This window comes from Erythrolamprus reginae, chromosome 2 (genome assembly GCF_031021105.1).
Source record: "Erythrolamprus reginae isolate rEryReg1 chromosome 2, rEryReg1.hap1, whole genome shotgun sequence".
NCBI classification, from domain to species: Eukaryota; Metazoa; Chordata; class Lepidosauria; order Squamata; family Dipsadidae; genus Erythrolamprus; species Erythrolamprus reginae.
Window position 1 is genome coordinate 217365413 of NC_091951.1, and position 26067 is coordinate 217391479.

The 26067-nt window shown below is 43.1% G+C and overlaps 1 protein-coding gene across 1 annotated transcript in view; it reads right to left on the reverse strand.

Annotated features, from left to right (window-relative positions):
* Nucleotides 1-3995: 3995 nt before the first annotated feature.
* Nucleotides 3996-26067, reverse strand: part of MFAP5 (microfibril associated protein 5) — a 47913-nt gene continuing 25841 nt past the window's right edge. Inside the window, exons 5-8 of the mRNA XM_070741869.1 lie at nucleotides 19510-19536; nucleotides 12577-12664; nucleotides 10244-10317; nucleotides 3996-4803 (exon numbers count right to left, since the gene is read on the reverse strand). Coding sequence (XP_070597970.1) covers nucleotides 4685-4803; nucleotides 10244-10317; nucleotides 12577-12664; nucleotides 19510-19536 — 308 coding nt within the window. The 3' untranslated portion in view covers nucleotides 3996-4684. The remainder of the gene's footprint in view (nucleotides 4804-10243; nucleotides 10318-12576; nucleotides 12665-19509; nucleotides 19537-26067) is intronic.

Sequence of the window (26067 nt, forward strand, 5' to 3'; positions counted from 1 at the left end):
TTATTTATTTATTAGAACACTCTAATATCATGTTATCCTTAGTCCTTGTTTTCAGTAGACTAGACACTCATCATCTTTGTTGCTCCTCTTTGTACTCTTTCCAAAGTCACTATATCTTTTTTATCATATGGTGACCAACTGGATGCAGTATTCTAAGTGTGGTGTTACTATTGTATCAAGAGAGTAAAAGAATTGAAATGGAAATGGGCTGGTCACATAGCAAGATGAACTGATGGCAGGTGAACCCAAGCAGTCATAGAATGGATCCCACTTGATAAAAAGCATCCACAAAAGAGACCTAAAACAAAATGGTTTGATGACATCCAAAAGTATTGCGGGCCCAATTAGCAAAAGAAAGCTCATGACCGCATAGGCTAGATATATGCAGAAGAGACCATCATCCTGCAGTGGACAGATAACGGCTAAAATTATGATGATGACTGTTACGTCACATAATCTTGATTCTATCCTTCTATTAATGCAAACTAGGATTGTCTTGGGTTTTTTTGGCTGTTGCTACATACTGCTGGCTCATATTGTCCAGTAGGATTCTACCATCCCTCTCCCAGTTACTGCTATTTAGCCAGGTTTCACCTAATTTGTGACTGCATATTTGGGTTTTGGGTTTTTGTTTTTATTTTGCCTAGGTGTAAAACCTTACTTTTTCATCATTGGATTTAATTTTGTTACCATAAATAGGGCCAAGTCTGTTGAGATAGTGTTCAGGTCTGTTGAGATCCATCTGGATCTTGAGACTATCTACTGAGGTGTTGGCAATACCTGTGAGTTTAGTGTCATTGTATCACTAAACACCCCAGAGGTTCTAGATCTAGATGGATCTTGATAGAGCCCACTGGGCTCAGTGTTCAAGTCTATCTACCAAACTGAAATTTAATGGTAAGAAAAGTAAGGTTTATACTTACTCAAGAAAAAACCAAATGTACAAGCACAAATTAGGCGAAACCTGGGTCAACAGCAGTAACTGTGAGACAGATCTTGGAGTCCTAGTGGACAATCATATTTAAGTATATATTCAAATATAACATGCCAATCTTTTTCTCTCAATTCTGCTATCATTTGCTTTTGTCTCTTTCCTGTCTCCAGTGCAACTTCACTTTGATTTAAAATTTAAATAATAGTTGCCCATTGAATAGCAGTAATTTGGGCACAGCATTAAGAATCAATGTTATGTGATAGCCATCAACTAATTGGTGGGGAGAGGACTGGGGCAGGAGTGTGTTCCAGATTTTGCTACTGTTGGTTTGTTGAAAGATGCACAGAGTGTGCACTGAGTGTGCACTTTGCCCGCGTATGCATACTAAAAAAAACTTCTGTTAATGTGCAGAAGCAAAAAAACAAGATGGTGGTGCCATAGGCCAGAGAACCAGGTCAGGGGTGTAGCAGGGCTGGGTTGCTGCTGTTTCCAGAGACACAAGCTGCCATGTTACTAACATTTCTATAGAACTGGTCCAAACCGGTAGGAATCCACCACTAGACTGGGGAATAGAAAACCAGCCCCAAGTTTGCATTTTGGATGGATGCAGAGCTCTCAAACTGGATTTCTTTGAGGGTCAGATCAGCATTGTAGTTCAGCAGCACCCTCCTGGTCAAAACAGAGCGTGCGGGGGTGCACATGGCCCCTTCCACCCCATTTATGGCCTGAACAGCCTCCTGCAGCACATTACTGGCATTACTGGCCCCATGGGCTGGATTGATTGATCCGTCCGTCCGTCCGTCCGTCCGTCCATCTATTTATTTATTTATTTATTTATTTATTTATCTATCTATTTAATTATCTATTTAATTATCTATTTAATTATTTATTTATTTATTTATTTAATTATTTATTTATTTATCTATCTATCTATCTATCTATCTATCTATCTATCATCTATCTATTTATTTATTTATTTATGTCCAACCCTCTGCCTGAGCAGGAATCCTAAAGCACCCCAGCCAAGTGGCAGTCCAATCTCCTCTTGAAAGTGTCCAGAGTTGGGGGGTTCACAACCTCCGCAGGCAGGTTGTTCCAATGGTTCATCGCTCTGACCATCAGGAAGTTCTTCCTTACTTCTAGGTTGAATCTCTCCTTGGTCAGCTTCCAGCCGTTGTTCCTCGTCCAGCCGTCTGGTGCTCTGGAGAATAGAGTGACCCCCCCTCCTCTCTGTGATAACCCCTCATATACCTGTATACAGCTACCATGTCCCCTCTGGCCCTCCTTTTCTCTAGGCTATGCATGCCCAGTTCCCGCAATCTCTCTTCGTAAGTCTTGGTTTCAAGTCCCCTAATCATTTTGGTTGCTCTTTTCTGCACCTTCTCCAGAGTTTCAATGTCTCTTTTGAAGTGTGGTGACTAGAACTGGATGCAGTACTCTAGATGTGGTCTGACCAGGGCATAGTAGAGTGGTATTAATACTTCCCTGGTCTTGGAGTGTATCCCTCTGTTGATGCAGCTTAGGGTGGTGTTGGCTTTTTTGGCCGCTGCTGCACATTGCTGGCTCATGTTTATTTGATTATCCACCAAGACTCCAAGATCTCTTTCGCAGTTACTGCTGCTAAGTGGGGTTTCTCCCAGGCTGTATGTGTGTCTAGGGTTTTTTTTTTTACCAAGGTGAAGGACTTTGCTCTTGTCGATGTTGAACATCATGTTGTTAGTGTGGGCCCATAGTGTTAATCTGTCTAGATCTTTCTGTATTTTGAGCCTGTCCTCTAGGGTGTTGGCTACCCCTGCCAGCTTGGTGTCGTCTGCGAATTTGATTAGTTCCCTTTCTACTCTTGTGTCCAGGTCATTGATGAAAATATTGAAGAGTACAGGGCCCAGGACGGAACCCTGTGGTATCCCACTGCCTACCTTCTTCCATGTGGATTTAAGCACTCTATGGGCCAGATCCAGCCCATGGGCTTTGAGTTTGACACCCTGGACCAAAGAGACATTGGACAAAATCAGGCAATGAAGATTCTATCACATTTAGAACAACGTTATTTCTAGATGCAGCTTTAGGATGGTACTTTTAGAATCTGAAGCAGTGAGAGATGATCCAAAGTTGCCTTTTGGAACACTAGAATTTATTCCTAATTCTGCTGTTTGATTGGGTCCCCCCAATCTAAACCTAACATACATTTAGATCCTCAACCTGCAGTGATATATTCGGTCTCCTTGCTGTAGAGCAGCTGTTCTGAACTAGATCTATGAAACAGATAAATGCTTAAGTAATGTCTCTTCTTCCCATCCCAATAGCACTATAAATATTTAGTTGAGGAAATTCTCAATATATTTCACCCCCATCTCTCATTCTGAAAGAAACAATGTTTTTCTCGCACAAAGCCAATGGTAAGTTTATAGAATATGTAATGAGGTGGAGAGCAACAGGAATTTGGCAGAGAAAGTTGAAATAGACTGCAGAATAGCATACGCCGAAGAGAGAAGGGGCCAGGGAGGAGATGATTCAGGCATGTGGCCAACTCTCTGCACTCTTCCTAACTCTTGCCAAATAGTGGCTTTTTTTCCCATTTGCTATTTTTCGTTGTCCCAGCTGATTCAGCGCTGCTTATTGCCACTGTGTTGGTGACTAAAGCTAATTGCCAATTGTGAGCAGTGCTTACTGCTGGCCCTTCTTGAGGCAGTTTCAGAAGACATATAAGGAAACCATTTTGTTATGTTATGCATTTGATGAGTGAGTAAATATGAAGAGCAAATAGGAGTTTAATTTTTAAAAATCCTTTTTTTCAATGCTGATCAAATTTTGTAGAAAATGTTGCATCCTGTTCTGAGTACTATGTCTTAGTCACACTGACAAACTAGAGCAAGTCTAGAAGAGAACAATCAGGTGACTAGGGGCCTGGAGGAACAATTTACAAGTAATAGTTGAAAGTGCCTGATATATTTCACTTGGAGAAGATTAGATAGACATGATAGTTGTTCATATATCTGAAGGGCCACTGCTATGTAGAACTCTTTCAAAGTTGTTCCAGAATACAGATCTAAAAATGAATAAATAAATGAAATAGATTTTTATTGGATTTCAAGACAAAATATCCTAACAGTGAGTAGAGCAAATGGCCTCAGGAAATAGTAAATTCTTCTTAATAGAAGTATTTAAGCAGACACTAGGACACCAGGGATGCTGTAGTAGTGGGCACCTATACTACAACTCTGTTGTTGTTTGTTGTTAAATATTGAACAAGAATGGCCTATATGGCCTATATGTATTCTTACTTTCTATGATTCTATAGTTTCAGTGTCTCCTCTTCAAGTAGATGCATAAGATATACAAGTGGTGAGTTCAACGTATCTAATTTTGCAGAGAAATAATCAAACCCTATGAAGAATAGACTGTAAGTGCATCCATACAAATTATATTAATTATCTACAAGCAATTTTCTATAGACAAGCTGGCTCTAAACTGGGTGGGAAGTCACCGAGAAAACAAATATTTTGTATGTGTTTTTTAAGATGGGTTTTGGGTAGGACTTATATAAGGAGTCCATGGTTAAAATAACCCAGAAGCAGGTGCACATGAGATTCTAAGTACTAACATCTCAAAGATGACCTATTGATATGAAAGGTCCTTGTGCTAGTGAAGTATCCTTTGAGACAGGAATTGTGTGTGAAAAGGTAAATCTGGAATGGGTTTCCAGTATGATCTCAGTTTGTCTTTGTTCTTCTCATTTCTACAGCTTACTGATCACTGAGAATCAAGTGTGTTCTGAGATTGGCCCTTTGCTCGTCGACAGGATGGTCCTCGCGGTTCATCAGAGCGGCGGAGGCGGCGTGCTGGCAGGCCAGTCATCTGGCGGCAAAACTCTAGAAACAGAGAGCTAATCATTTGATACATGCAGCTTCATTTGCAAGAATCATTTTATGGATCCATAACATTAAAATCCTGACTAGATAGATAGATAGATAGATAGATAGATAGATAGATAGGTAGGTAGGTAGGTAGGTAGGTAGGTAGGTAGGTAGATAGATAGATAGATAGATAGATAGATAGATAATTTATATACACACACACACACACACACACACACACATCTGTCTGTCTGTCTGTCTGTCTGTCTGTCTGTCTGTCTGTCTGTCTGTCTGTCTATCTATCTTGTAGATTTTCACAGATACAGGTATGAAGGTCTTGGCATATTCAGGGGTTTTTTCTACTTATAGAGTATTTATAGAGGTAAGGCAACTCAGATCACGCTTTATTCACCCTAGCACAAAACCAAAAGCACCAGTCTGAAGATGGCGAGTGAGACCTTGTCGAAACATCGCCAGAATCTCTGAAACTTACACAAGAAGAAACTCAAATACGCCAAGTCCTTCATATATATATATATGCCACCTAACTCCCGAAGGACTCTGGGTGGCTTCCAGTAATAACAGCATAACAACAACAGCATCTAGTTCAGTTTCTAATTATTACTACAAATATTTTAAGGGTAGTTTTCAATCTATGAATTTCACAGGTACTTGTCCCAAAGTATGTGATACAGTGATACCTCATCTTACGAACTTAATTCGTTCCGTGACAAGGTTCGTAAGTAGAAAGGTTCGTAAGATGAAACAATATTTCCCATAGGAATTAATGTAAAAGTAAATAATGCATGCAAACCTATTAGGAAAATACCAATTTTAAGGCTTAAAAAAAAAGTGGTGGGCAGACAAAGTGAAGGCTAATGGAGTGGAGACGGACTGCAAGGAGAAGCGAAAAATGGAGGTCCTAATGAGGGCTAACATCACCCTAAATTGCTCCCAAAATCACGCCTTCAGACTTTTCCTATGCCGCCCCAAATCGCTCCCAAAATCACCCCTCCAAAAGCTTCCTATGCCACCCAAAATCATTCCAAAAATCACCCCTTCAAATGCTTCCTACGTTGCCCCAAATCGCTCCTAAAATCACCCCTCCAGCCACTTCCTGTGCCACCACAATTCTCCTCCAAAATCACCCCTTCAAACACTTCCTATGCCACCCCAAATCGAGGTCCTAATGAAGGCAAATGGAGTGAAGAAAGGCAGCAAGGAAAGCGAGGCAAACACTTACTATGCCACCCCAAATTGAGGTCCTAATGAAGGCAAATGGAGGGAAGAAAGGCAGCAGGGAGAAACAAGGCATTTTGAAAGGAGAGGTGATTTTGGAAGATTTTTGGAAGCAATTTGGGATGGCATAGGAAGCTTTTGGAGGGGTGATTTTGGGAGCGATTTGGGGTGGTGTAGGAAGCTTTTTGAGAGGTGATTTTGGGGGTGCTATGGTGCATCATAGGAAGCTTTTGGCAAGGTGATTTTGGGAGCAATTTGGGGTGGCGCAGGAAGCTTTTGGACGGTTGATTTTGGAAGCAACTTGGGGCATTGTCGGAAGCTTTTGAAGAAGTGATTTTGGGAGCAACCTGGGGCAGTGTAGGAAGCTTTGGGAAAGGTGATTTTAGAAGCGACTTGGGGCGGCGTTGAAAGCTTTTGGAGAGGTGATTTTGGGAGCAACTTGGGGCAGTGTCAGAAGCTTTTGGAGAGGTTATTTTCGGAGCGATTTGGGGCAGCGTAGGAAGCTTTTGGAGAGGAGATTTTGGGAGCGACTTGGGGCAGCATAGGAAGCTTTTGGAGAGGTGATTTTTGGAGCGATTTGGGGGCTCATAGGAAGCTTTTGGAGGGGTGATTTTGGGAGTGATTGGGGTGGCGTAGGAAGCTTTTGGAGAGGTGATTTCGGGAGCGACTTGGGGCGGCATAGGAAGCTTTTGGAGAGGTGATTTTGGGAGCGACTTGGGGCGGCATAGGAAGCTTTTGGAGAGGTGATTTTGGGAGCAGTTTGGGGGCGTGTCACACTGTCTTTGCCAGCCCCAGAGACATTCAGAGACATTCAGTAATTAAATAGTTAACTGTGTGTATGTTAATTAGCTCCACCCATGATGATGTAAAATCCTGTCTGGAAAGCCAGCATTGCTTCCTTTCTTCTTGGGAAGAAACTCCATCTTTTTCTAAATCTTTAACAATGTAAGACGCACAGTAAGAGCCTGGGACCAGGCAAAGCTGTTTTCTTGTTTTTATTAATAAAAGTAACTTCGTTTGAAGCCGTTTCTGTAACTTAATCTGTTGCCTCCAGATTTGATTCACCATAGCTCACGCGGGCTGTGATTTAGCTACAAAATCTGACAGGGCGGGTGGGAAACTTTTGGAGGACTGATTTTGGGAGCGACTTCGGGTGGCATAGGAAGCTTTTTGAGAGGTGATTTTGGGAGTGATTTGGTGCATCTTAGGAAGCTTTTGGAGAGGTGATGTTGGAGGTGATTTGGGGCAGCGTAGGAAGTTTTTGGAGAGGTGATTTTGGGAGCGGTTTGGGGTGGCGTAGGGCAGCGTTTCCCAACCGGTGTGCCGCGGCACAGTAGTGTGCCGCGAGACATGGTCAGGTGTGCCGCGAGAAGTTCCAGCTGGGCGGGGCGCTGCTGGCGCCCCTGCCTGAGTGTCGTCCTGTGGATGGTCTTGGGCTTCACAGTCGCTTCCTGGTTCCATCTCCTCCCACCGCCTGTGTCTCCCGCCGTCGCCTCCCACCAAGCCGCCGCCCGTTGCCGTGGGTTCCTCGAGTGGGAGCTGCCGCTTCCCTCCGTCCAGCTCAGCCACGCTGCTGTAGAAAGCACAGAGGTTATTGCCACCGCTTCTGCCTCCACTCAGGGAGCCACCGTGGTCACCGTGCCTTTTCCTCTCGCTCAGCTCAACCACGATGGCTCCCTGAGTGGAGGCAGAGGCGGCGGCAATAACCTCTTGGCGGAGGGGAAGCGCTGACGGGCTCTCCTCCTTCCCCACCCCCGCGCTTCTCTCCCGCCCTGGCTTTTGCTTCGCCCCATGATTTCCCCGCAATTTCATCCAGGACACCTCTTGCCTCCTTTTGAACTGCGGGAAAATCTGCAGGCAAAGCAAAAGCCAGGGCGGGAGAGAAGCGCGGGGGTGGGGAAGGAGGAGAGCCCGTCAGCGCTTCCCCTCCGCCAAGCTTCCTGCTTGTCCTCGCGCCTTGTTGCTACCTCCTGCCTTTTTCCAGGGGCCTTTGGAAGGTACCCAGGGAAGGGGGGGATTGGGGGTGGCTGCAGCGGCTTCTCGTCCTCCTCATCGGGCTGCTAACGCCCGCCCGGCCCCTCTTGCATGCAGTCCCTTCACCGAGCGCTTCTTTCTTCTCACAGCTGAGGCAGGATTTGGAATGTCGGGGGGGGGGGTGCGGGCGGGCTCCGCATCCCCCTGCCACCCGGAACATTTAAAATAAGAAAAACCTTCGCCGGCCTCCACAGAGAAGAAAGGAAGAGAGAGAAAGAGAGAGAGAGCAAGAGAGACATAGCAAGAGAGGCAGAGAGAGAGAGAGAGAGACAGAGAAAGAGAGAGAAAGAGAGCTAGCAAGAGAGAGAGAAAGAGAGACAGAGAGAGACAGAGAGAGAGAGAGAAAGAGATAGCAAGAGAGAGAAAGAGAGAGAAAAAGAGAGAATGAAAGAGAGATAGCAAGAGAGGCAGAGAGAGCAAGGGAGAGAGAAAGACATATAGGGAGGGAAGGAGGGAGAAAGAAAGAGCAAAAGAGAGAGGAAGAAAGAAAGAGGGATGGAGAAAGAGAAAGAGGGGAAGGAAGGAAGAGAGAGAAAGTGAGGGAGAAATAGAGCGAAATGGAGGAAGATTTTTTTTTGTCAAAACTTTTCTTTAGCCCCCCCCCCCCCCCCGTTTAGTGTTCCCCAGGATTTTGAAAATGTGAATAATGTGCCGCGGCTCAAAAAAGGTTGGGAAACACTGGCGTAGGGAGCTTTTGGAAAGCGATTTGGGGCAGCATAGGAAGCTTTTGGAGTGGTGATTTTGGCAGCGAGATGGGGCAAAGGAAGTGGTAGGCTAGGCGGTATTTTGGCAGTGGGATGGGGTGGCTGCGGGGAGCAGAGGAAGCGGAGGGCTAAAGGGGAAAGTGGCAGGATAAAGGGGCAGCTCCGGCGTTCCCTGCCTCAGGACTGCAGGTGCAAGGAAAAGGAGGCATGGAATCCTGGTGGGGGCAGCAAACAAATGGGAAATCCCAGTGGTGGCAGTCATAAGGCAAGGGAATCCCTGAAGCAGTAAGAGAGCGTACACAAAGTAAGAGAGGCCATGCACCCAGGCTAGGTTTTGGAAGGTGAAAATGGTTCTTAAGAAGAGGCAAACAAATCTTAAACACCGGGTACGTATCTCAAAAATTTGTATGAAGAGGCATTCATAAGACGAGGTATCACTGTATTTCATTTCCATAAAAGTCTGCCAGGTTTTAGGGAAAGCAAATATAAATATATTATTTTAAACTTTTTTTTTCCTATATGTGTTTTAAACATCCTTAATTTTCTTTCTAGTCATTAAGGAATATCACAACATTCAGAGCAGCTTGAAAATCTTCAAGCAAGTCTAATGTTTTTCTTTGCTGAACACTGCTCTATTTTATTTATTTTTATATCTGTTTATCAGGTAGTATGATTCAAATATACTTAGGATCACTGTGACATAATTGGAGAATATCCAGATACTGTGGATATTCTATTTATGAACTTAATTTGTTCCATGACCAGGTTCTTAAGTAGAAAAGTTTGTAAGAAGAAGCAATTTTATAGCTAGGAATCAATGTAAAAGCAAATAATGCGTGTGATTGAGGAAACCACAGGGAGGATGAAGCCCCTGTTTCCTGCCAGGAGATTCCTAGAGAGGCCCCTTGGAGGCTTCTCCTCGCCTTTTCTGGCCCTGTTTCCTCCCAGGAGATTCCTAGAGAGGCCCCACAGAGGCTTCTCCCCACCTTTTCTGGCCCTATTTCCTCCTAGAAGATTCCTAGAGAGGCTCCACTGAGGCTTCTCCCTGCCTTTTCTTGTTACAGTTTTGGAGGCTCGGGTTTGTAAGTGGAAAATGGTTCTTCAAAAGAGGCAAAAAAATCTTGAACACCTGGTTCCTATCTAGAAAAGTTTGTAAGTAGAGGCATTCTTAGATAGAGGTACCACTGTACTTGTTTTGGAAACAGTGTATTACCAAATAATCAACTAAACAAATCCTGTCTCCTTCTCTTCCTCCCCCACCTACTTCCTTGCCTATTCTGCACATTTAGCATTTCTGCATCTTCTCCCATTTGTTAGCAGGCTTCTTAAATCACCTCACTGATAGTTGAATGTTACTAGAACTATATAACCAAATACAAATGTCTTTTCCTCCTTTAAAGAGATGCATTTCTTTAATATGCATTTTTCTAATATCAGAATTTTTGATAAAAAATATCCTTTTTTGTCATGTCACTTACCTTGTATGGCTTCATCTTCTTTGCAAACAATACGAGAGCAGATCTCCTTGTTTATTATGTATACCCGACGGACACTGTCACCAGCAATGCAGAGAATGAAAAGGACAGACAACATAAACAAAAAATAGAGCAAACTATAATGGATACCTACTGTAATTGCTATTTTACCTTACACACAACTATGCACAACTAACCCAAATACTCCACTTTTTCAAGAAAACCAGCTAATGTGTATCTTTTGGAGTGCGAAAACAATATAAAGGAAAGGGATAATTATGTCTTTGCTTAATCATACCATCTTATATTAGCTGTTTTCCTTCTATGAATATACAAGCTTGTAGACTCAAGACTCTTCTGCAGAGTAAAGTGTTTTCTAGCTGATGAAAACTGACAAAAAATCAATCCAAACATAGATTTTGCTTTCTGTACTGCAAATACCAAATGCTTCTTGGTTTTCCAAAAGTCAATGTTTGCAGCTGGAGTGTGTTGTCCTAATTTCCTGCATATATTGCACTAAATAAAGGGAATGTTACATTCCTTTAGCCTGGCCATCTTCCTCAATGTCACTGCTCACTGGGAAAACCACTCATTAATTGCAGCATTACATGGGGTGGAGTGGCATGATGGGATAATGATGACTGAGCTTTTCTTACTGCATTCCTCCCCACTCGCACTGATGCCAACCAGCTTTAGCAAGACTTTTTTGAACATGGGTTAGCTAGCTCTCTTCAAGAAACAAGTTCCTCATCAACTGGAGCTAAATAATAGCCAAGTGGCATTTGAGGGGTGGTGGTGATGGGTGTTCAGTAAAGTGGCAGAGAGACAGTTGGCTTTTTCCTTTTTCAAAGCCATGTCTCTGATATGCTCTAAAACACAAAGGGGGAAGAATCTAGTGCAGGGGTGCCAAACTGGATTTTTTTCCCAGAGTAATTTTTATTTTATTTTTTCCTCCACATCATAAAATACAAAAAGCAATATACCTTCTCTTATGTTACAATAAAATAGTTTTGGATTAGTAAATCTTATATAATCAAATATACATTCTTAAATCCCATCTATTTAATTTCAGTTATCATCACACACCTCTTATTCCCTTCTTTCTAATTTCATCATCCAGATGAATCTCCATTAATGTCTAATTAAGTCCATCATTAATATTCCTTAAACTATTGGTAAAATCAATATCTTTCACATCTTATAATCTTAATATCAAAGCCATAGTGCCTTCTTCCCTCTTAGTGAAAATCTCAAAACATGCTGGATTTTACTCCTGGATCAGACCCTATTGCAAGCTTAACACAGTGTGTGGAAAACATTTACCCACATATTGACCCACCTGGCCAAGGGGAAGATTTTTACTGAACTGTATTTATGAGAGATGTATTATGTCTGAATCAAGGAAGGGGATGAGTGGAAAATCGCTTTTAATTGCACCATAAGGTGTTTTCAATTTCGAGTACTCCCCTTTGGACTACAGGGTGTCCTGGCCATCTTTATACAGCTGATTAATGAAGTGCTGCATAAGCAATTGTATAAAGGAGTCCTAGTTTACTGGGATGACATTAATTTACAGCAAAACCATGGCTGAACATATGAAGTTCGTCACTGCCATGCTAAAAATACTTAAAGCAGTTCAGCTATATGAATGCTAAGCTGTCTAAGTATGAGTTCCACCAGAGCAAAATTGACTACTTGCAATACTGCATTTTCCATGATGGGATAGAGATGGATCTTGAAAAAGTGCAGGCAGTCCCGGACTGGGCTCCTCCCTGTACAAGGAAAAAACTTCAAAGCTTCCTGAGATTTGCCTATTTTTACTGTTAATTTATCCCAACATTTGCACAAACAGCATTGCCCATCACTAATCTCTTAAAACTCAAAGGTGAATCTAGCCAGCCCCTAAAGTGGTCTATAGAATGTCAGGCAGTGCTTGAAAAACACGAGCACTTGTACATGGGCATTCCTCACCTAGACATTCCTCACCTGGAGAAACTTCCTAGAATGGCATAAGACCTCCTTCAAGGTATGGATGGACCACAAAAAATTTGAGGCCCTAAAACCTCCAGAAGATTGTCCTCCAAAAGCAAGTCCACTGGGTTCAGCAGTGGGTTCAATTTGGTGGCTATTACTAGCTAGCTGCCCCATCTGTGCTCCACAAAAAGGCACCATGGGAAAATGCTAGAACTTCTCTAGCTAGTGGCAGAGCCTAAAGAGCCATGGAAAGAAATTTCCATAGACTTTATAGTGAAGTTATTGGAAAGTTTAGGGAACACAGAAATTTGGATGATAACTGAGCTTTTCTCTAATATACAGTACTTAGATTTTTCTCTTACCTTTTGACACACAAATAACTGATGCATTGCTTCACAGGCTTGTGAACAGAGTACAGACGTGTGCAAGGAAACTGCTCTTCAATGCATTCTGGGAGCAAACCACAGTTTAAATAAATGATCTCAATCACATAAAAACGCCTCAAGAATGGTTGCCAGATAATATTACAATCATATTTAATATTTGCAATGCATTAGGTTTAAAAAAACTGGGGTCAACTTACACAAGTATGATTTGCATTTGCACACTGAAATTGTAACCTGTTACTTAAAATGAACAAAAGTTTATTTTAAATGAAATAAATGAATACTGAGTGGAGGCATCTTCTAAAAATGGGGAATAATGGATCCAGGAAACTATAGACCAAGCAGCATGAGATCAATACCTGGGAAAATCCTGGAAAAGATAATCAAGCAGTCAAAACTATATAAACAATAAACAATCAAAACTATTACTAGAACAGGGGTGTCAAGCTCAATTTCATTGAGGGCTACATCAGGGCTGTGGTTGACCTTGGGGGACTGGACAGGCGTGGCCAACTTGACACCATTCACTGGGCATAGTTGACTGGGTGGGCATGGCCGGCTTGATGCTACTCCCCAAACTGCTAGCATGCTTCCTCTTTGCACTGGGTAGACTGAGACGAAACCATGTTGGCCTGATGTTTCCTCTTCACATTGTGAAGATGGAGGCTGGCCCCTTACATTTTCCAGGATGGCCCTGTGGGCCGATTTGGCCACATCACAGGTAGGATCTGGCCCACAGGCCTTGTATTTGACAACTCTGTGCTGTGCTGGATCACATTATTTTAACTACATCAAACATGACCTTAGTATGTCCCTTTCTATAAAGTTCTTTCAGATGTTGACATTGCTCCTCCCACTGCCTTTTTTGGTCTTTTCTGGATTCATGTGGAAAAATTGCATCCAGTTTTTTAACTTTAGCCTTATTGCCTTTGGCTGCTCTTCGCTGATCAGCTATTTTGATAATGTCATCAGATAGCCACTTGAATGTTTTCTTTGGTTTTTGTTTCAGTTACATAGATACAAAAAAGGTGGGATAACAATCTAATAATGACAATAATTTTCAGCCCTGGAAGAGTGGCAGAAGAGAAGACAACTGCACATCATATTTAAATGGTTTTTGAGAGATTAGGAAGAGAAAACGGTAAAAGGGAATCCCTCTTGTCATTCTTGCTTAGCTGAGATGAAAAATGCTTTCAGAAGATGTAGTGAATCTAGAACCATAGAATTGTCAGGCTACAAGTGATAATGGAGGTTTTTTAGTCCAACCCCCTGCCCAAAGACAGAATCCTTATTCCACCCTGAATAAATTTAATCACCAGTGATTGTGCTTCCATAATTCCAGGACTAATTGCTTTCACTGTCAGAAAATTTCACCTTGGTTCCAAGTTGAAGTTCTCTCTGACTAGCTTCCATCCATTACTTTTTATCCTGCCCTCAAATGCTTTGGACAATAAATCTGTTTCCCTATCACATCCTTCAAGTATTGGAATATAGCTATCATCACCCCTAAGTCTTCTCTTCTTTAATTCCCATAGCTGTTAATGACATAGTCAGTCTTCAGACCTCTTACTATCTTTGTTGCTCTTCTCTACCCTCTTTCTAAGGCCTCAGCATCTTTTTTTTATCATGGTGAGCAAAACAGGACACAGTATACCAACGTGTGACTTTACTAGTGCAATATATGGAAGCTGCAGCATGCTGTTGCTCATACTTGAGTGCTTGTACACTATGATAGCTAAATCTCTCTCATCGGTACTGCTTCTGAGACAGGTATCTCCTATTCTTTACATTTGCATCTGGTTTTCCTGATGTTGTGCAGGACCTTACTTTGCTCATTACTAAAAAGTATCTTGTTAGCTAGGGTCCAATGCTCGAGATGTCAAGACCCTTCTGAATCTTCACTCTATCTTCCAAAGTGTTAACAATTCCCCCCAACATGATGTCATCTACAAATTTGATGAGCTTTTCTTCTATCCTCACATCACAAATAATATTGAAGAGCATTATCCCCAAAACAGATCCTTGAGCTACCCTCCTGCACACTTTCCTCCATGTAGATATAATTTCATTGATGACAATTAAAAATCCATCAGATAGTGTTGCTACTTTTCCCACATTTTCTAGCTTATCAAGAAATAGATTGTTGGCCTACTTTGCAAATGCCTTACTAAAGTCTAGGTATAGCACATCCACAGCATTTGACTGATTTAGTCATTTTATCAAAGAAGGCAATAATGTTTGTCTGACAGACTGGCATGATCTGTTTTTTTAACAAACACAACAAAACAAAACCCTTTTAGGAGTCATCCTGTGTGCTCATAAATACTCTGCTTAATATTACCAGGATTTTCCTGGCTATTGATCTCAAGCTGATTGATCTGTAGTTTCCTGAATCCATTTTCTTTTACTCTTTTGAAGATTAGAACTACATCAGCTCTTTTCCTGTCCTTTCGCAATTCTGTGCTCCAAGATACTCAGTGGTTCTGAAATAATATTTCAGAACCACTGAATATATTTCAGAACCACATCATATGAGTCCACTGGAGAAGGGTGGTCTATAAATTTGATTAAATAAATAAAATAAATAAATATTTGTCAGTTTTTTCAGAACCCTGGGATGTAAAACCATCTGATCCCAACGATTTGAACTCATTCAATATGGATAAGTGTTCTCTTACCAATTCCTTACTTATTTAGATCTACATTCCTATTCTATCTCCCACAAGGTTAATGTTTTCTTTTGCATGAAGACAAATGCAAATAAGGTATTAAGAAGTTCTGCTTTCTTCTTGTTGCCTGTTCCCTTCTTCTCATGTTCTGCCATTAGTAAATAGATCATTTCCTTGACTTTCTTCTTCTTCTTTCCATATTGAAAAAACCCTTTTTTGATATTTTTGGGATTTGTTGCAATTATTAGTTCACGCTAGGCCTTAGATTTTCTGACTTCATCCCTGCAGTTTCGAGCTATTTGCTAGTATTTTATTGTAGTTATTTGCTCCTCATTCTATGTTTTTATATTTGCCCTATTAGTTCCTCAGTTTGTCAGTGAGCTGTCTGTGTGATCATGCTGGTCTTCTCTGTGGAGATGTGTGTATGTGTAACATATTTTTTTCTGATAATGAAAAGGAAAGGAGACAGGAAAAAACCCCACACACGCACACACACACACACACACACACACACACACACACACACAATATATATATATATATAAGAACCAAGGTGGCACAGTGGGTAGGTTGCAGTACTGCAGGCTACTAAAGCTGACTGCTAGATCTGCAGGTCAGTGGTTCAAATCTTATCACCGGCTCAAGTTTGACTCAGCCTTCCATCCTTCCGAGGTAGGTAAAATGAGGACCTGTATTGTGGGGGCAATATGCTGGCTCTGTTAAAAAGTGCTACTGCTAACATGTTGTAAACTGCCCTGAGTCTAAGGAGAACAGCGGCATAAAAAATAGAATAAATAAATAAATATGTATGTATGTGTGTATGTCTGTTAAAGTGACCAGACGTCCCGCTTTTCCCGGGACAGTCCCGATTTTCAATAATTTGTCCCATGTCCTGTGGAGTTTTTAAATAGTCTTGATTTTCATTTATCTGGACTGCCCAGAACGAATAAAGTATTTACTTTCTCTGGGCTCCGGGAGAAGCTTCCTCCTCCCGGTGCCCAGAGAAAGGAAACGTTTTATTCACTCTGGATGGATTGCTTTGCACATGCCCAACAGAGAGAGAGAGAGAGAGATCAGAGGGCTGAAGCAGAGACCAAGCGCACACCTCCGGCGTTGGCGGGGAGGGAAGAGTGCTTCTTCCAGTATAAGAAGCAGCCTGAAAGCAGAACAGGCAAGCTACATTGGTTTCTTCCCTTGTCTTACTGTTTTTATGCTTTTCAAAAATGGGAAGGATAATAAATTAATAGAAGTGCTGGACTGGCAAGCAATACACAAAAACAAACATTGAGGTTAAAGTCTGCAGAGATTTTTCAGTCCTCCATCGTCCATCCCCCCCAATGGTGTCCCGCTTTACCAAAAAATCACCTTAATCTGATCACCTTAATGTGTGTGTGTGTGTGTGTGTGTGTGTATTTTTGCTGATAGTGAAAAGGAAGGGAGACTACTATAGATCTATTTCGGGCTTATTTGCCTTCATCAGGTAGTCACACCCTTTTTACTGGGATTTGAACCCTTGTTTGTTTGTTTGTGTGTGTGTATTTTTTGTTGAATCACCCTGGTGTAGCTAATTTTCAAATTCAGCTAAAACATGTGACATATATATTTATATGTATATATATGTATATGTATCACATGTTTTTGCTGATTTTTTTTTAAATTAAGGGAGACTAGGATAGTGCTATTTCAGCCTTGTTCTGGCCTCATCAGCTAGCCATATCCTTAGTGGGATTTGATCCTGGGGCCTCTGCCTGAGAATTAACCTCTAGGCCACAGGATCTGATTCCTTCAGCTTTGTACCAAGGAGGGGATATATATATATTGTGATTCGACACAAAAATATGTAACCCTTCCCTGGTGCAGAGCTGAAGGGATTGGATACTGTAGCCTAGAGGATAATTCTCTGCCTTACAAGGCAAAGATTGCAGGTTCAAGTCCCAGTGGGTATGGCTAGCTGATGAGGCCAAAATAAGGCCGAAATAGATCTATCCTAGTCTCCCCTTAATTTTCAAATTCAGCAAAAAAACCAACAACATGTGACACATACAGATAGAATTGTCGGCTATCAATAAAATTAACTGCCTTGGAAATGGCCCTGGGTTGGGCCGAGAGGCAAATAAGGGGCTGTGATGGTCCTTCAATATACACCAGGGTGATTTGACACAAAAATATGTAACCCTTCCCTGGTGCAGAGCTGAAGGGATTGGATACTGTAGCCTAGAGGATAATTCTTTGCCTTACAAGGCAAAGGTTGCAGGTTCAAGTCCCAGTGGGTATGGCTAGCTGATGAGGCCAAAATAAGGCTGAAATAGATCTATCCTAGTCTCCCCTTAATTTTCAAATTCAGCAAAAAAAACCCATGTGTGTGTGTGTGTGTGTGTATGCACACTCACACACACAGTAGAGTCTCAATTATCCGACATAAACGGGTGGGCTGATAGTTGGATACCTGAAAATATTGGATAATCCAAGCTCTACTGCCAAGGCAGGAGAAAAATAAATAGGAGTCCTGAGATAAAGCATCCATCTGCCCCTTGCTCCCTTGCTTGCCAGCTGGTCTGGGGACAAACGGGATCTCTCAAGGCTCTTTAGTCACACTGCCTCCAATGGGCGGAAGGGTGGGTGTGGGTTTTTACAGCCCGGCAGTGACAGCCGCAGAGCCAGAAACACCACTGCCACCATTGGAGAAGGTAAAGCAGCCCCTCCAAACCCTTTGGCTCCCTGACATCTTCCGAGGAAGTTGGGAAGAGACTAGGGGACTGGGCCCTACAGCTACCTGTTTTACAGCATGCTGACCCACTCCGCCATCACTATGGGCTGAGAGAGGGGCAAAGACTCCCACCACCTCCCAATTGGAACTTTAAAGAAGGAAGTGGCGAAGGGAGTTCCGGACAGTGGGCTGCACCTCCCACGCCTCAACTCTTCTCGGCGTCCTTGGGGACTGTTTCCCCATTGCAGCTGCATTGTTTGGGGGCATGTCTGATGGAACGGAAATGCCCCCAGCCATGCCCCCAAGTAGTCACGACATCGGATGATCCAGAGTGTCAGATATCCGAAGGATATAACTGAGACTACTGTATATATATAATCTCATTTTTCAGACTTTTCTGTGCATCTCAAACTGTTTTTCCCTCTAGAAGAGCAACCCCCAACCTTTGGAGCAGAGGAGATCACTTCTGTGGAGACAGGATTTTCTGCAGACATGGAGGGGGTGTGGTTTCATGTGTTACGTGCATTACTTAGATGGGGCTTCCTGTGTTTGTATGGTCCACTTGCTGGCATGCCAAGGACCAATGCTGTACACAGACTAGTGGTTGGGGACCCCTGCTCTAGAATTTCCCTCCATGGCAAAGGTTTCAAACTCATGTTATCATAGCAGTGTCACGCAACATATCAGGACTTTTCCCCCCTTTGCTAAACTGGGCGTGGGCATGGCCAGCATGTGACGCATTCAACCCATGAGCCAGGAGTTTAACAGCCCTCCTCTATGGTATCCTTCATAATATCTCCCTGGGTTCATAGAATCATAAGGCTGGACAGGACCTTGGAGGTCTTCTACTCCAGTGGCCCCCAAACTTTCTGGCTCCATAGACCAGCAGCAAGGGTTGGTGGTATAGTTTTGTGTGTGCAGTCTAAATCCTGGGCATACACAAATGAAACTTCACACACTCATTTACCACTTTTGTATCCCAGTTACCAAATTGATCCTATTAATCAAATTGATATTGTTACCATTCTTAGGCATCCGAACATGCTGATCTTATTTTTATGTAACAATATGTTTATGTTTATGTATCCCTTTTAAAAGGTAGATGAATTAAACATACTCTGTTAAATTATAAAATAAACATTTTCTGAAAGTTGATTTTGTTCAAGAAACTGCCCAGAATCACTGGTTAAGATGAGTGGCCATAAAACATAGACAGACAGACAGGCAGATAAATCGAAGTAGACACATAGGGACATGATAGAGGAGAGGGAGGGTGGGAGGGAGAGAGGGAGAGGGAGGGGGAGAGGGAGGAGGAAAGAGAATGACAGAGAGAGAGAGAGAGATTGAGAGAGAGAGAGAGATTTTCTTGTTTTCTGCTAAGAGTTTTTGTTTTAATTCATTGGATTCTCTAAAGCCTCCAAGAAGATGTAAATATCAAAAACATTTGACCAAGGTAAGCCCTTGGTTGTTAAACATCAGCTTCAAAAGAGAAATCATATCACTTTGATAGAAGTGATTAAAAACTAAACTTACCAGGAGATGTTGTTGGAGCACTATTAACTGGAACAAAAAAGGGGAAATTATAAAATTAAATTCATATTGATATAAATTTTGATTTACTTCAAATACTGTCAGTGAACCAGATGGACGCATCCATAATAACACCAGGAATTGACCTCATTTTGAGGGAGCAAATAAATCAAACAAATCAAGACAAATGTCCAAACTAAAATAATTCTATAAAATATTTAAATATTTATTGATTATTGAGTTTTTCCCCTGTGTTTCCTGGAATCCAGCACTTCTTTAACCTCAAAAGGTTGCTCACCCTCAATGAGTAGCGGGGCAGGAGGATCTGGGTGCGGTGGCCGCAAGTCACTTATCCGTTTGGTTTAAGCAAGCTTACATGGAATACCGGGTGGATCTTCCTTAGTTCTTTTGGCAAGTCTAATTTCATTGCCACTGAATTTACCACCTGCACAATTGGGAAAGGACCCACATACTTAGCTCCTAGTTTCTTGGACTTTTGCGTTGTTCTTAGGAACTTAGTCGAGAGATAAACCCTATCTTCCACCTTGTAATCCACAGCTATCCTTTTCTTATCAGCCTGGGTCTTATGCGTATTTTGAGCCTCATCCAGCACCTTCCATGCTATGGGCCAAGCTGCCTTGAGTTGCGTTACCCAATCTTTTAATGATGGGTGGTGAGGGTCATCTTGGGGTAATTCTGGGATTGGCACAAAATCTTGTCCCCTCACCAATTTAAATGGAGTGAACCCTGTACTACTATGTAGTGAATTGTTCTGGCCACTTCTGCGAATGGCAAAAGATCACTCCAGTTATCTTGCTGATAATTCAAGTAACACCTAAGGTACTGTTCTAATACGGAGTTAGTCCTCTCACACCCACGATTAGTCTGAGGGTGATGGCTCGAACTGAGCCCCTGTTTTGTACCCAACAGCCCTAAAAACTCTTTCCAGAAGTTGGAGGTAAATTGTACCCCACGATCCGATGTGATCCTCTCAGGAACCACGTGCAACCGATATACATGCTGTATAAACATCTTCGCCAATGATCTGGAAGTGGGGATTTTTGAACAAGCCACAAAATGAACCTGTTTGGAAAAAAGGTCAGTAACAACCCAAATTACAGTATTACCCCCACTTTCAGGTAAGTCCACAATAAAATCCATTGAAATTTCCTTCCAGGGTGCCCCAGGTCTCGCCACTGATTGCAACAGTCCTTGGGGGCGACCTGGGGGCCGTTTGGCTGCTGCACACACTGGGCAGCTCGCCACATAAGTCTCAATGTCCTTTTTCATGGAAGGCCACCAGAACTGCCTTCTCAATAAATGCAAGGTTTTCAGGAAAGCGAAATGACCAGCCACCTTGGAGTCGTGTCCTCTTTCTAATAGCAATGACCTCAAGGCTAGGGACCCTAGCCAAGCTAGGCCACTTCTCTTGGTGCAGTCTCCTTGATGAGACAGAAACCAGTCATTGGTTTCTAATGCTTTCTGAAGATCCTCCACCAGGCTGTCAGGAAGCTCCGTCTTCTTTGAACTCTGTCGTCTGGTAATTGCCGGGCATGCTGTTTGTGAGGGCTGAAGCACCGGTTGAATTAGTTCTAGCCTCCGGCTATTATGTTGTGGCATTCTAGACAGCGTGTCTGCCATAAAATTGTTCTCCCCTGGTATATAGCGCAGTGAGAAATTGAACCGACTGAAATGCTGCGCCCACCTAGCTTGTTTTGGGGATAATTTATGGGGGGGGGGGGTTCAAAGCTTCCAGGTTTTTGTGAACAGACCACACCTCAAAAGGTTGCTTTGCCCCTTCTAAAAAGTCCCTCCAAGAGAGTAGGGTACAGCGTACTGCAAACGCTTCCTTTTCCCACACTGCCCGTCTCCGTTCGGTTTCAGTTAACTTTCTAGATGTGTAAGCGCAGGGGCGTAACACCTGTTCCTCATCCTTTTGAAGCAATACCGCTCCCGCGGCCACATCACTCAACCCATCCATGAAATATTCCATCAGGATATTCATTGGGTACGAGCTAACATAAGCCATCAGTTCCCTGAACTCCTGGGTATATTCAGTAACTGATCTCCCTCCCTGTTTCAGGGTTTTCAGCTTGGATCTAGCTTTCCTCTCAACCTGGAGATCCTCAAAGCATGCTCTGAGGGCAGTCATAAACTGATCAAAATTCCTAAGGACGGGGTCTCTCCTCTCATGCAATGACACCATCAAATCCGCGGCTTTTGCACCCAATGCCCGGGTCACCACTCTCATCCGGGCTGGGTCATTAGGAAACTCATCCTCATAATCTTCCATGTATTGATTTACTTGGGCCAGGAAATACCTCAATCCAGCCAGCGCTCCATTGTAATGCTGGGCGAAGGGGGGGCAGTCGGGGCCTTACTTCTGCGGGCCTCCCCCCCTTTGTGAAGTGCATCTTGGGATCAAAGGGCTCAGGTCTCTTGCGGGGGGAGGGCTTTGGGCGACTGCACTTTGCTGCTGTTGTCCCTGCCCCGAGGGCCCCGGCATCTGGTTCTCCTCCCCCTATTCCTCATTTGGGACGGCCATTAGGGATCCCTGGCTTTTCTTTTCCACCACTGACAGGGCTTCCTTAATCCCTGACATCAATTCTGCCAGCAAACTTCCTTCCTGGCTGACCACCCGCTTCTCCTTTCTTTGTTTCTTGCGGTGGGACACATTAGCATCAGAATCCCTCATTATATCTCCAAGGAGTCCACTTATGCCTACCCCGGTCAACCATCGCGGGGCCCGTCTGGCTGGTTCGTCTCCGGTGGGGTCCGATACTCCCTCTTTTTCCAGGATCAGAGGAGCAGGGCTTTTGAGGGCAATATCATCTTCAGAAGATTCTCCCTCACTTTAACGTCGGGACATTTTCGCCAGTCCCTGGTAGAATGCTCTCCAGGTGTGACTGTTTAGGGCAGACTTTGCTTAATGTCAAGGCTGCCAGTCAGAATTCAGACAAATAAAACTCAGAGTCCTTTTATAAAGTTCAAAAGTGAATTTATCAAAATCAGAACTTGAAGCATCAAAAGAAAAGAAAAGTCTGAAGAAAAATGGCGTGTTACACACATATCAAAACCCTTTTTCACCCCCCTGTTGGGCATTCGCCCAATCTCCATTGTCCAGATGCATCAGGTGACACAAGTTTATTATTTATTTATTTATTATTTAGATTTGTATGCCGCCCCTCTCCGAAGACTCGGAGTTGCTCCTCCCATACTCTTCAGGAATTTTCCATCTAACGGTCTCCGCCTGGCACCTGGGAAATTGAAACTTACTCTCCTCCTGCACGCTTCCCAATCCCCCCAATCTCTACCCCTCCCCGGCTCTATGACAACCAAGTGAAAGAATGCAGCAGCATAGCGAAGGTTGACACTTCTGTCCCCTCTCCTAATGTCTGTCTTATATTGCTACTTGCTCCATGTATATGAACTCAATTATTCCCAATGATTATTTCTTCTATATTATTCTTAATGTCTTTCCTTCTATTCTTCTATTGATGTATTTTACCATGATTATATCCTCATAAACCTACATTATGTATTAGACTAAACAAACAAACAAACAAATAAATAAAGTTCAAACAAGATACAATGAATATTTGACAGCACAAACTGTTGAGGATATTTTGCAACTGGCTAACCCTGCCTGGGATTCATGATTCATGGGAAATACAATTAAATCTAGAAGGCAGCTGACTGGTCCATATATTATATTTTAGTTTTATTATTAAAATTATATTTAATTATTAATTTTATAAAATTATATTATTAAAATTAAGTTAATTAAATTAAATATAAGTAATTATAATTATAATTAATTGACTTAATTAATGTAAATAAACAACTTAAAATTAAAATTACATTAGATTAATTAAATAAAATTAATTAAAATTACATTAAATTCATATGGATCTAAAATGTTATTCACCTCAAATATTGTCAGCTCAGTGAAGCAGGTGGATACATCCATAATATCACCAGGAATGGACCTCAGGTTGAGTAAATCTAGACAGTTAAATCTAGAATCTTGCTTGCATGAGAAATCAGTGCAACGACTGGGCTATATGTTATATTTTTAGATGACTTCACAGAATATTCAATGTATACCATAGCAATAACATATTCTAAATTAATATCTTTGGAAACAATGTTTCATGTTCAAAGTCCATATATATAACTTAAATGTGAATGGATTATTATTATTATTATTATTATTATTATTATTATTATTATTTGTTAGATTTGTATGCCGCCCCTCTCAGTAGGCTCGGGGCGGCTCATAGCAACAATAAAATAATGCACGACAAATCTAATAATTGAAAAACACTAAAAACCCCATTATTAAAAGCAAACATACACACAAACATACCATGCATAAACTGTATAGGCCCGGGGGGGATGTCTCAATTCCCCCATGCCTGATGGCAGAGGTGGGTTTTAAGGAGTTTACGAAAGGCAAGGAGGGTGGGGGCAATTCTAATCTCTGTGGGGAGCTGGTTCCAGAGGATTGGGGCCACCACAGAAAAGGCTCTTCCCCTGGGTCCCACCAAACGACATTGTTTAGTCGACGGGACCTGGAGAAGGCCAACTCTGTGGGACCTAACCGGTCGCTGGGATTTGTGCAGCAGAAGGTGGTCCCAGAGATATTCTGGTCCGATGCCATGAAGGGCTTTATAGGTCATAACCAACACTTTGAATTGTGACTGGAAACTGATCGGCAACCAATGCAGACTGTGGAGTGTTGGTGTAACATGGGCATACCTAGGGAAGCCCATGGTTGCTCTCGCAGGTGTATTCTGCACAATCTGAAGTTTCTGAACACTTTTCAAAGGTAGCCCCATGTAGAGAGCATTACAGTAGTTGAACCTCGAGGTGATGAGGGCATGAGTGACTGTGAGCAGTGAGTCCCGGTCCAGATAGGGCCGCAACTGGTGCACCAGGCGAACCTGGGCAAATGTCCCCCTCACCACAGCTGAAAGATGGTTCTCTAATGTGAGCTGTGGATCGAGGAGGATGCCCAAGTTGCGGACCCTCTCTGAGGGGGTCAATAATTCCCTCCCCAGGTTCTGGATGGACAGATGGAATTGTCCCTGGGAGGCAGAACCCACAGCCACTCTGTTTTATCCGAGTTGAGTCTGAGTCTGTTGACACCCATCCAGACCCTTACAGCCTCCAGGCACCGGCACATCACTTCCATTGCTTCATTGACTGGACATGGGGTGGAGATGTACAGCTGGGTATCATCAGCATACTGGTGATACCTCCCCCCATGCCCCTGGATGATCTCACCCAATGGTTTCATCTAGATATTGAATAGCAGGGGGGAGAGGACTGACCCCTGAGGCACCCCATAAGGGAATAACCTTGAAGTCGACCTTTGACCTCCCACTAATACCGACTGCGACTGACCAGAGAGGTAGGAGGAGTGCCACCACCTTCTCAACAACCTTCCCCATAAAGGGAAGGTTGGAGACTGGCCAATAGTTGTTAAGAATGCCTCCTTGTAGGGATCCTGAAAGGACCCCCTCCTCAAAGAAGCATTGACAATCTCCTGAACCCAGCTTCGTGTCACCTCCCTGCTGGCCGAGACCAGCCAGGATGGACACGGATCCAGTAAGCAGGTGGCGAAACTCACAGCTCCAATGGCCTTGTCCACTTCATCAGGTGTCACCAGATCAAACTCTTCCCAGACAGGTGGACAAGTATGGGCCCCAGTCACCTCAACTGACTCATTGTCAGTCGACTGTTATCCAATTGGAGTCGAGGTCCACCCGGATTCGAGCAATTTTATCAGCGAAAAACATGTTAAAATCCTTGGCACTACTCTGTAAGGGCTTCCCAACTCCCCCCTGGTTAAGAAGGGAATGGGTCACCCTACAGAGAGCAGCCGGGCAGGATTCCGCTGATGCAATCAAGGCGGCATGATACGCGCATCCTGCCGCCTTGAGCGCCACTTTGTAAGTCTTAATATAAGCTCTTACAAGTGTTCGATCGGATTCGGACTTACTCTTCCTCCATCACTTCTCTAGATGTCTCTTCTGGCATGTCAACTCCCGGAGCTCCTTGTTGAACCATGGAGCTCTACGGGGTCTAGTGCCGTGGAGAAGTCTCAACGGCACAATCCGGTCAAGACCCTCCGCTGCAGCCTTGTTCCAGGCCTCAGCAAGAGTCTCCGCTGAACTGTGGACGAGTGCATCTGGAATAACCCCAAGCACCCTCTGAAAGCCCTCTGGGTCCATCAGGCATTTGGGGCAGAACAACCTAATCGGTTCTGCCTCCCTGCGGTGAAGGATTGGAGCCAGGAAGTCAAGCTGCAATAGAAAATGGTCTGACCATGACAAAGGCAACACTTCTAAGCCCCTTAGTCTCAGACCATTACTCAATTGCCCAGAGAGGAATACCATGTTGGGTACGTGCCCCCCTTCGTGAGTCGGACCCTGTACTACTTGAGTCAGGTCCATGGCTGTCATGGTGGCCATGAACTCCTGCACTAACCCAGAGGTTTCACCGAGCAATGGGAGGTTAAAGTCCCCCAAGACAATAAGTCTGGGGAATCCTACA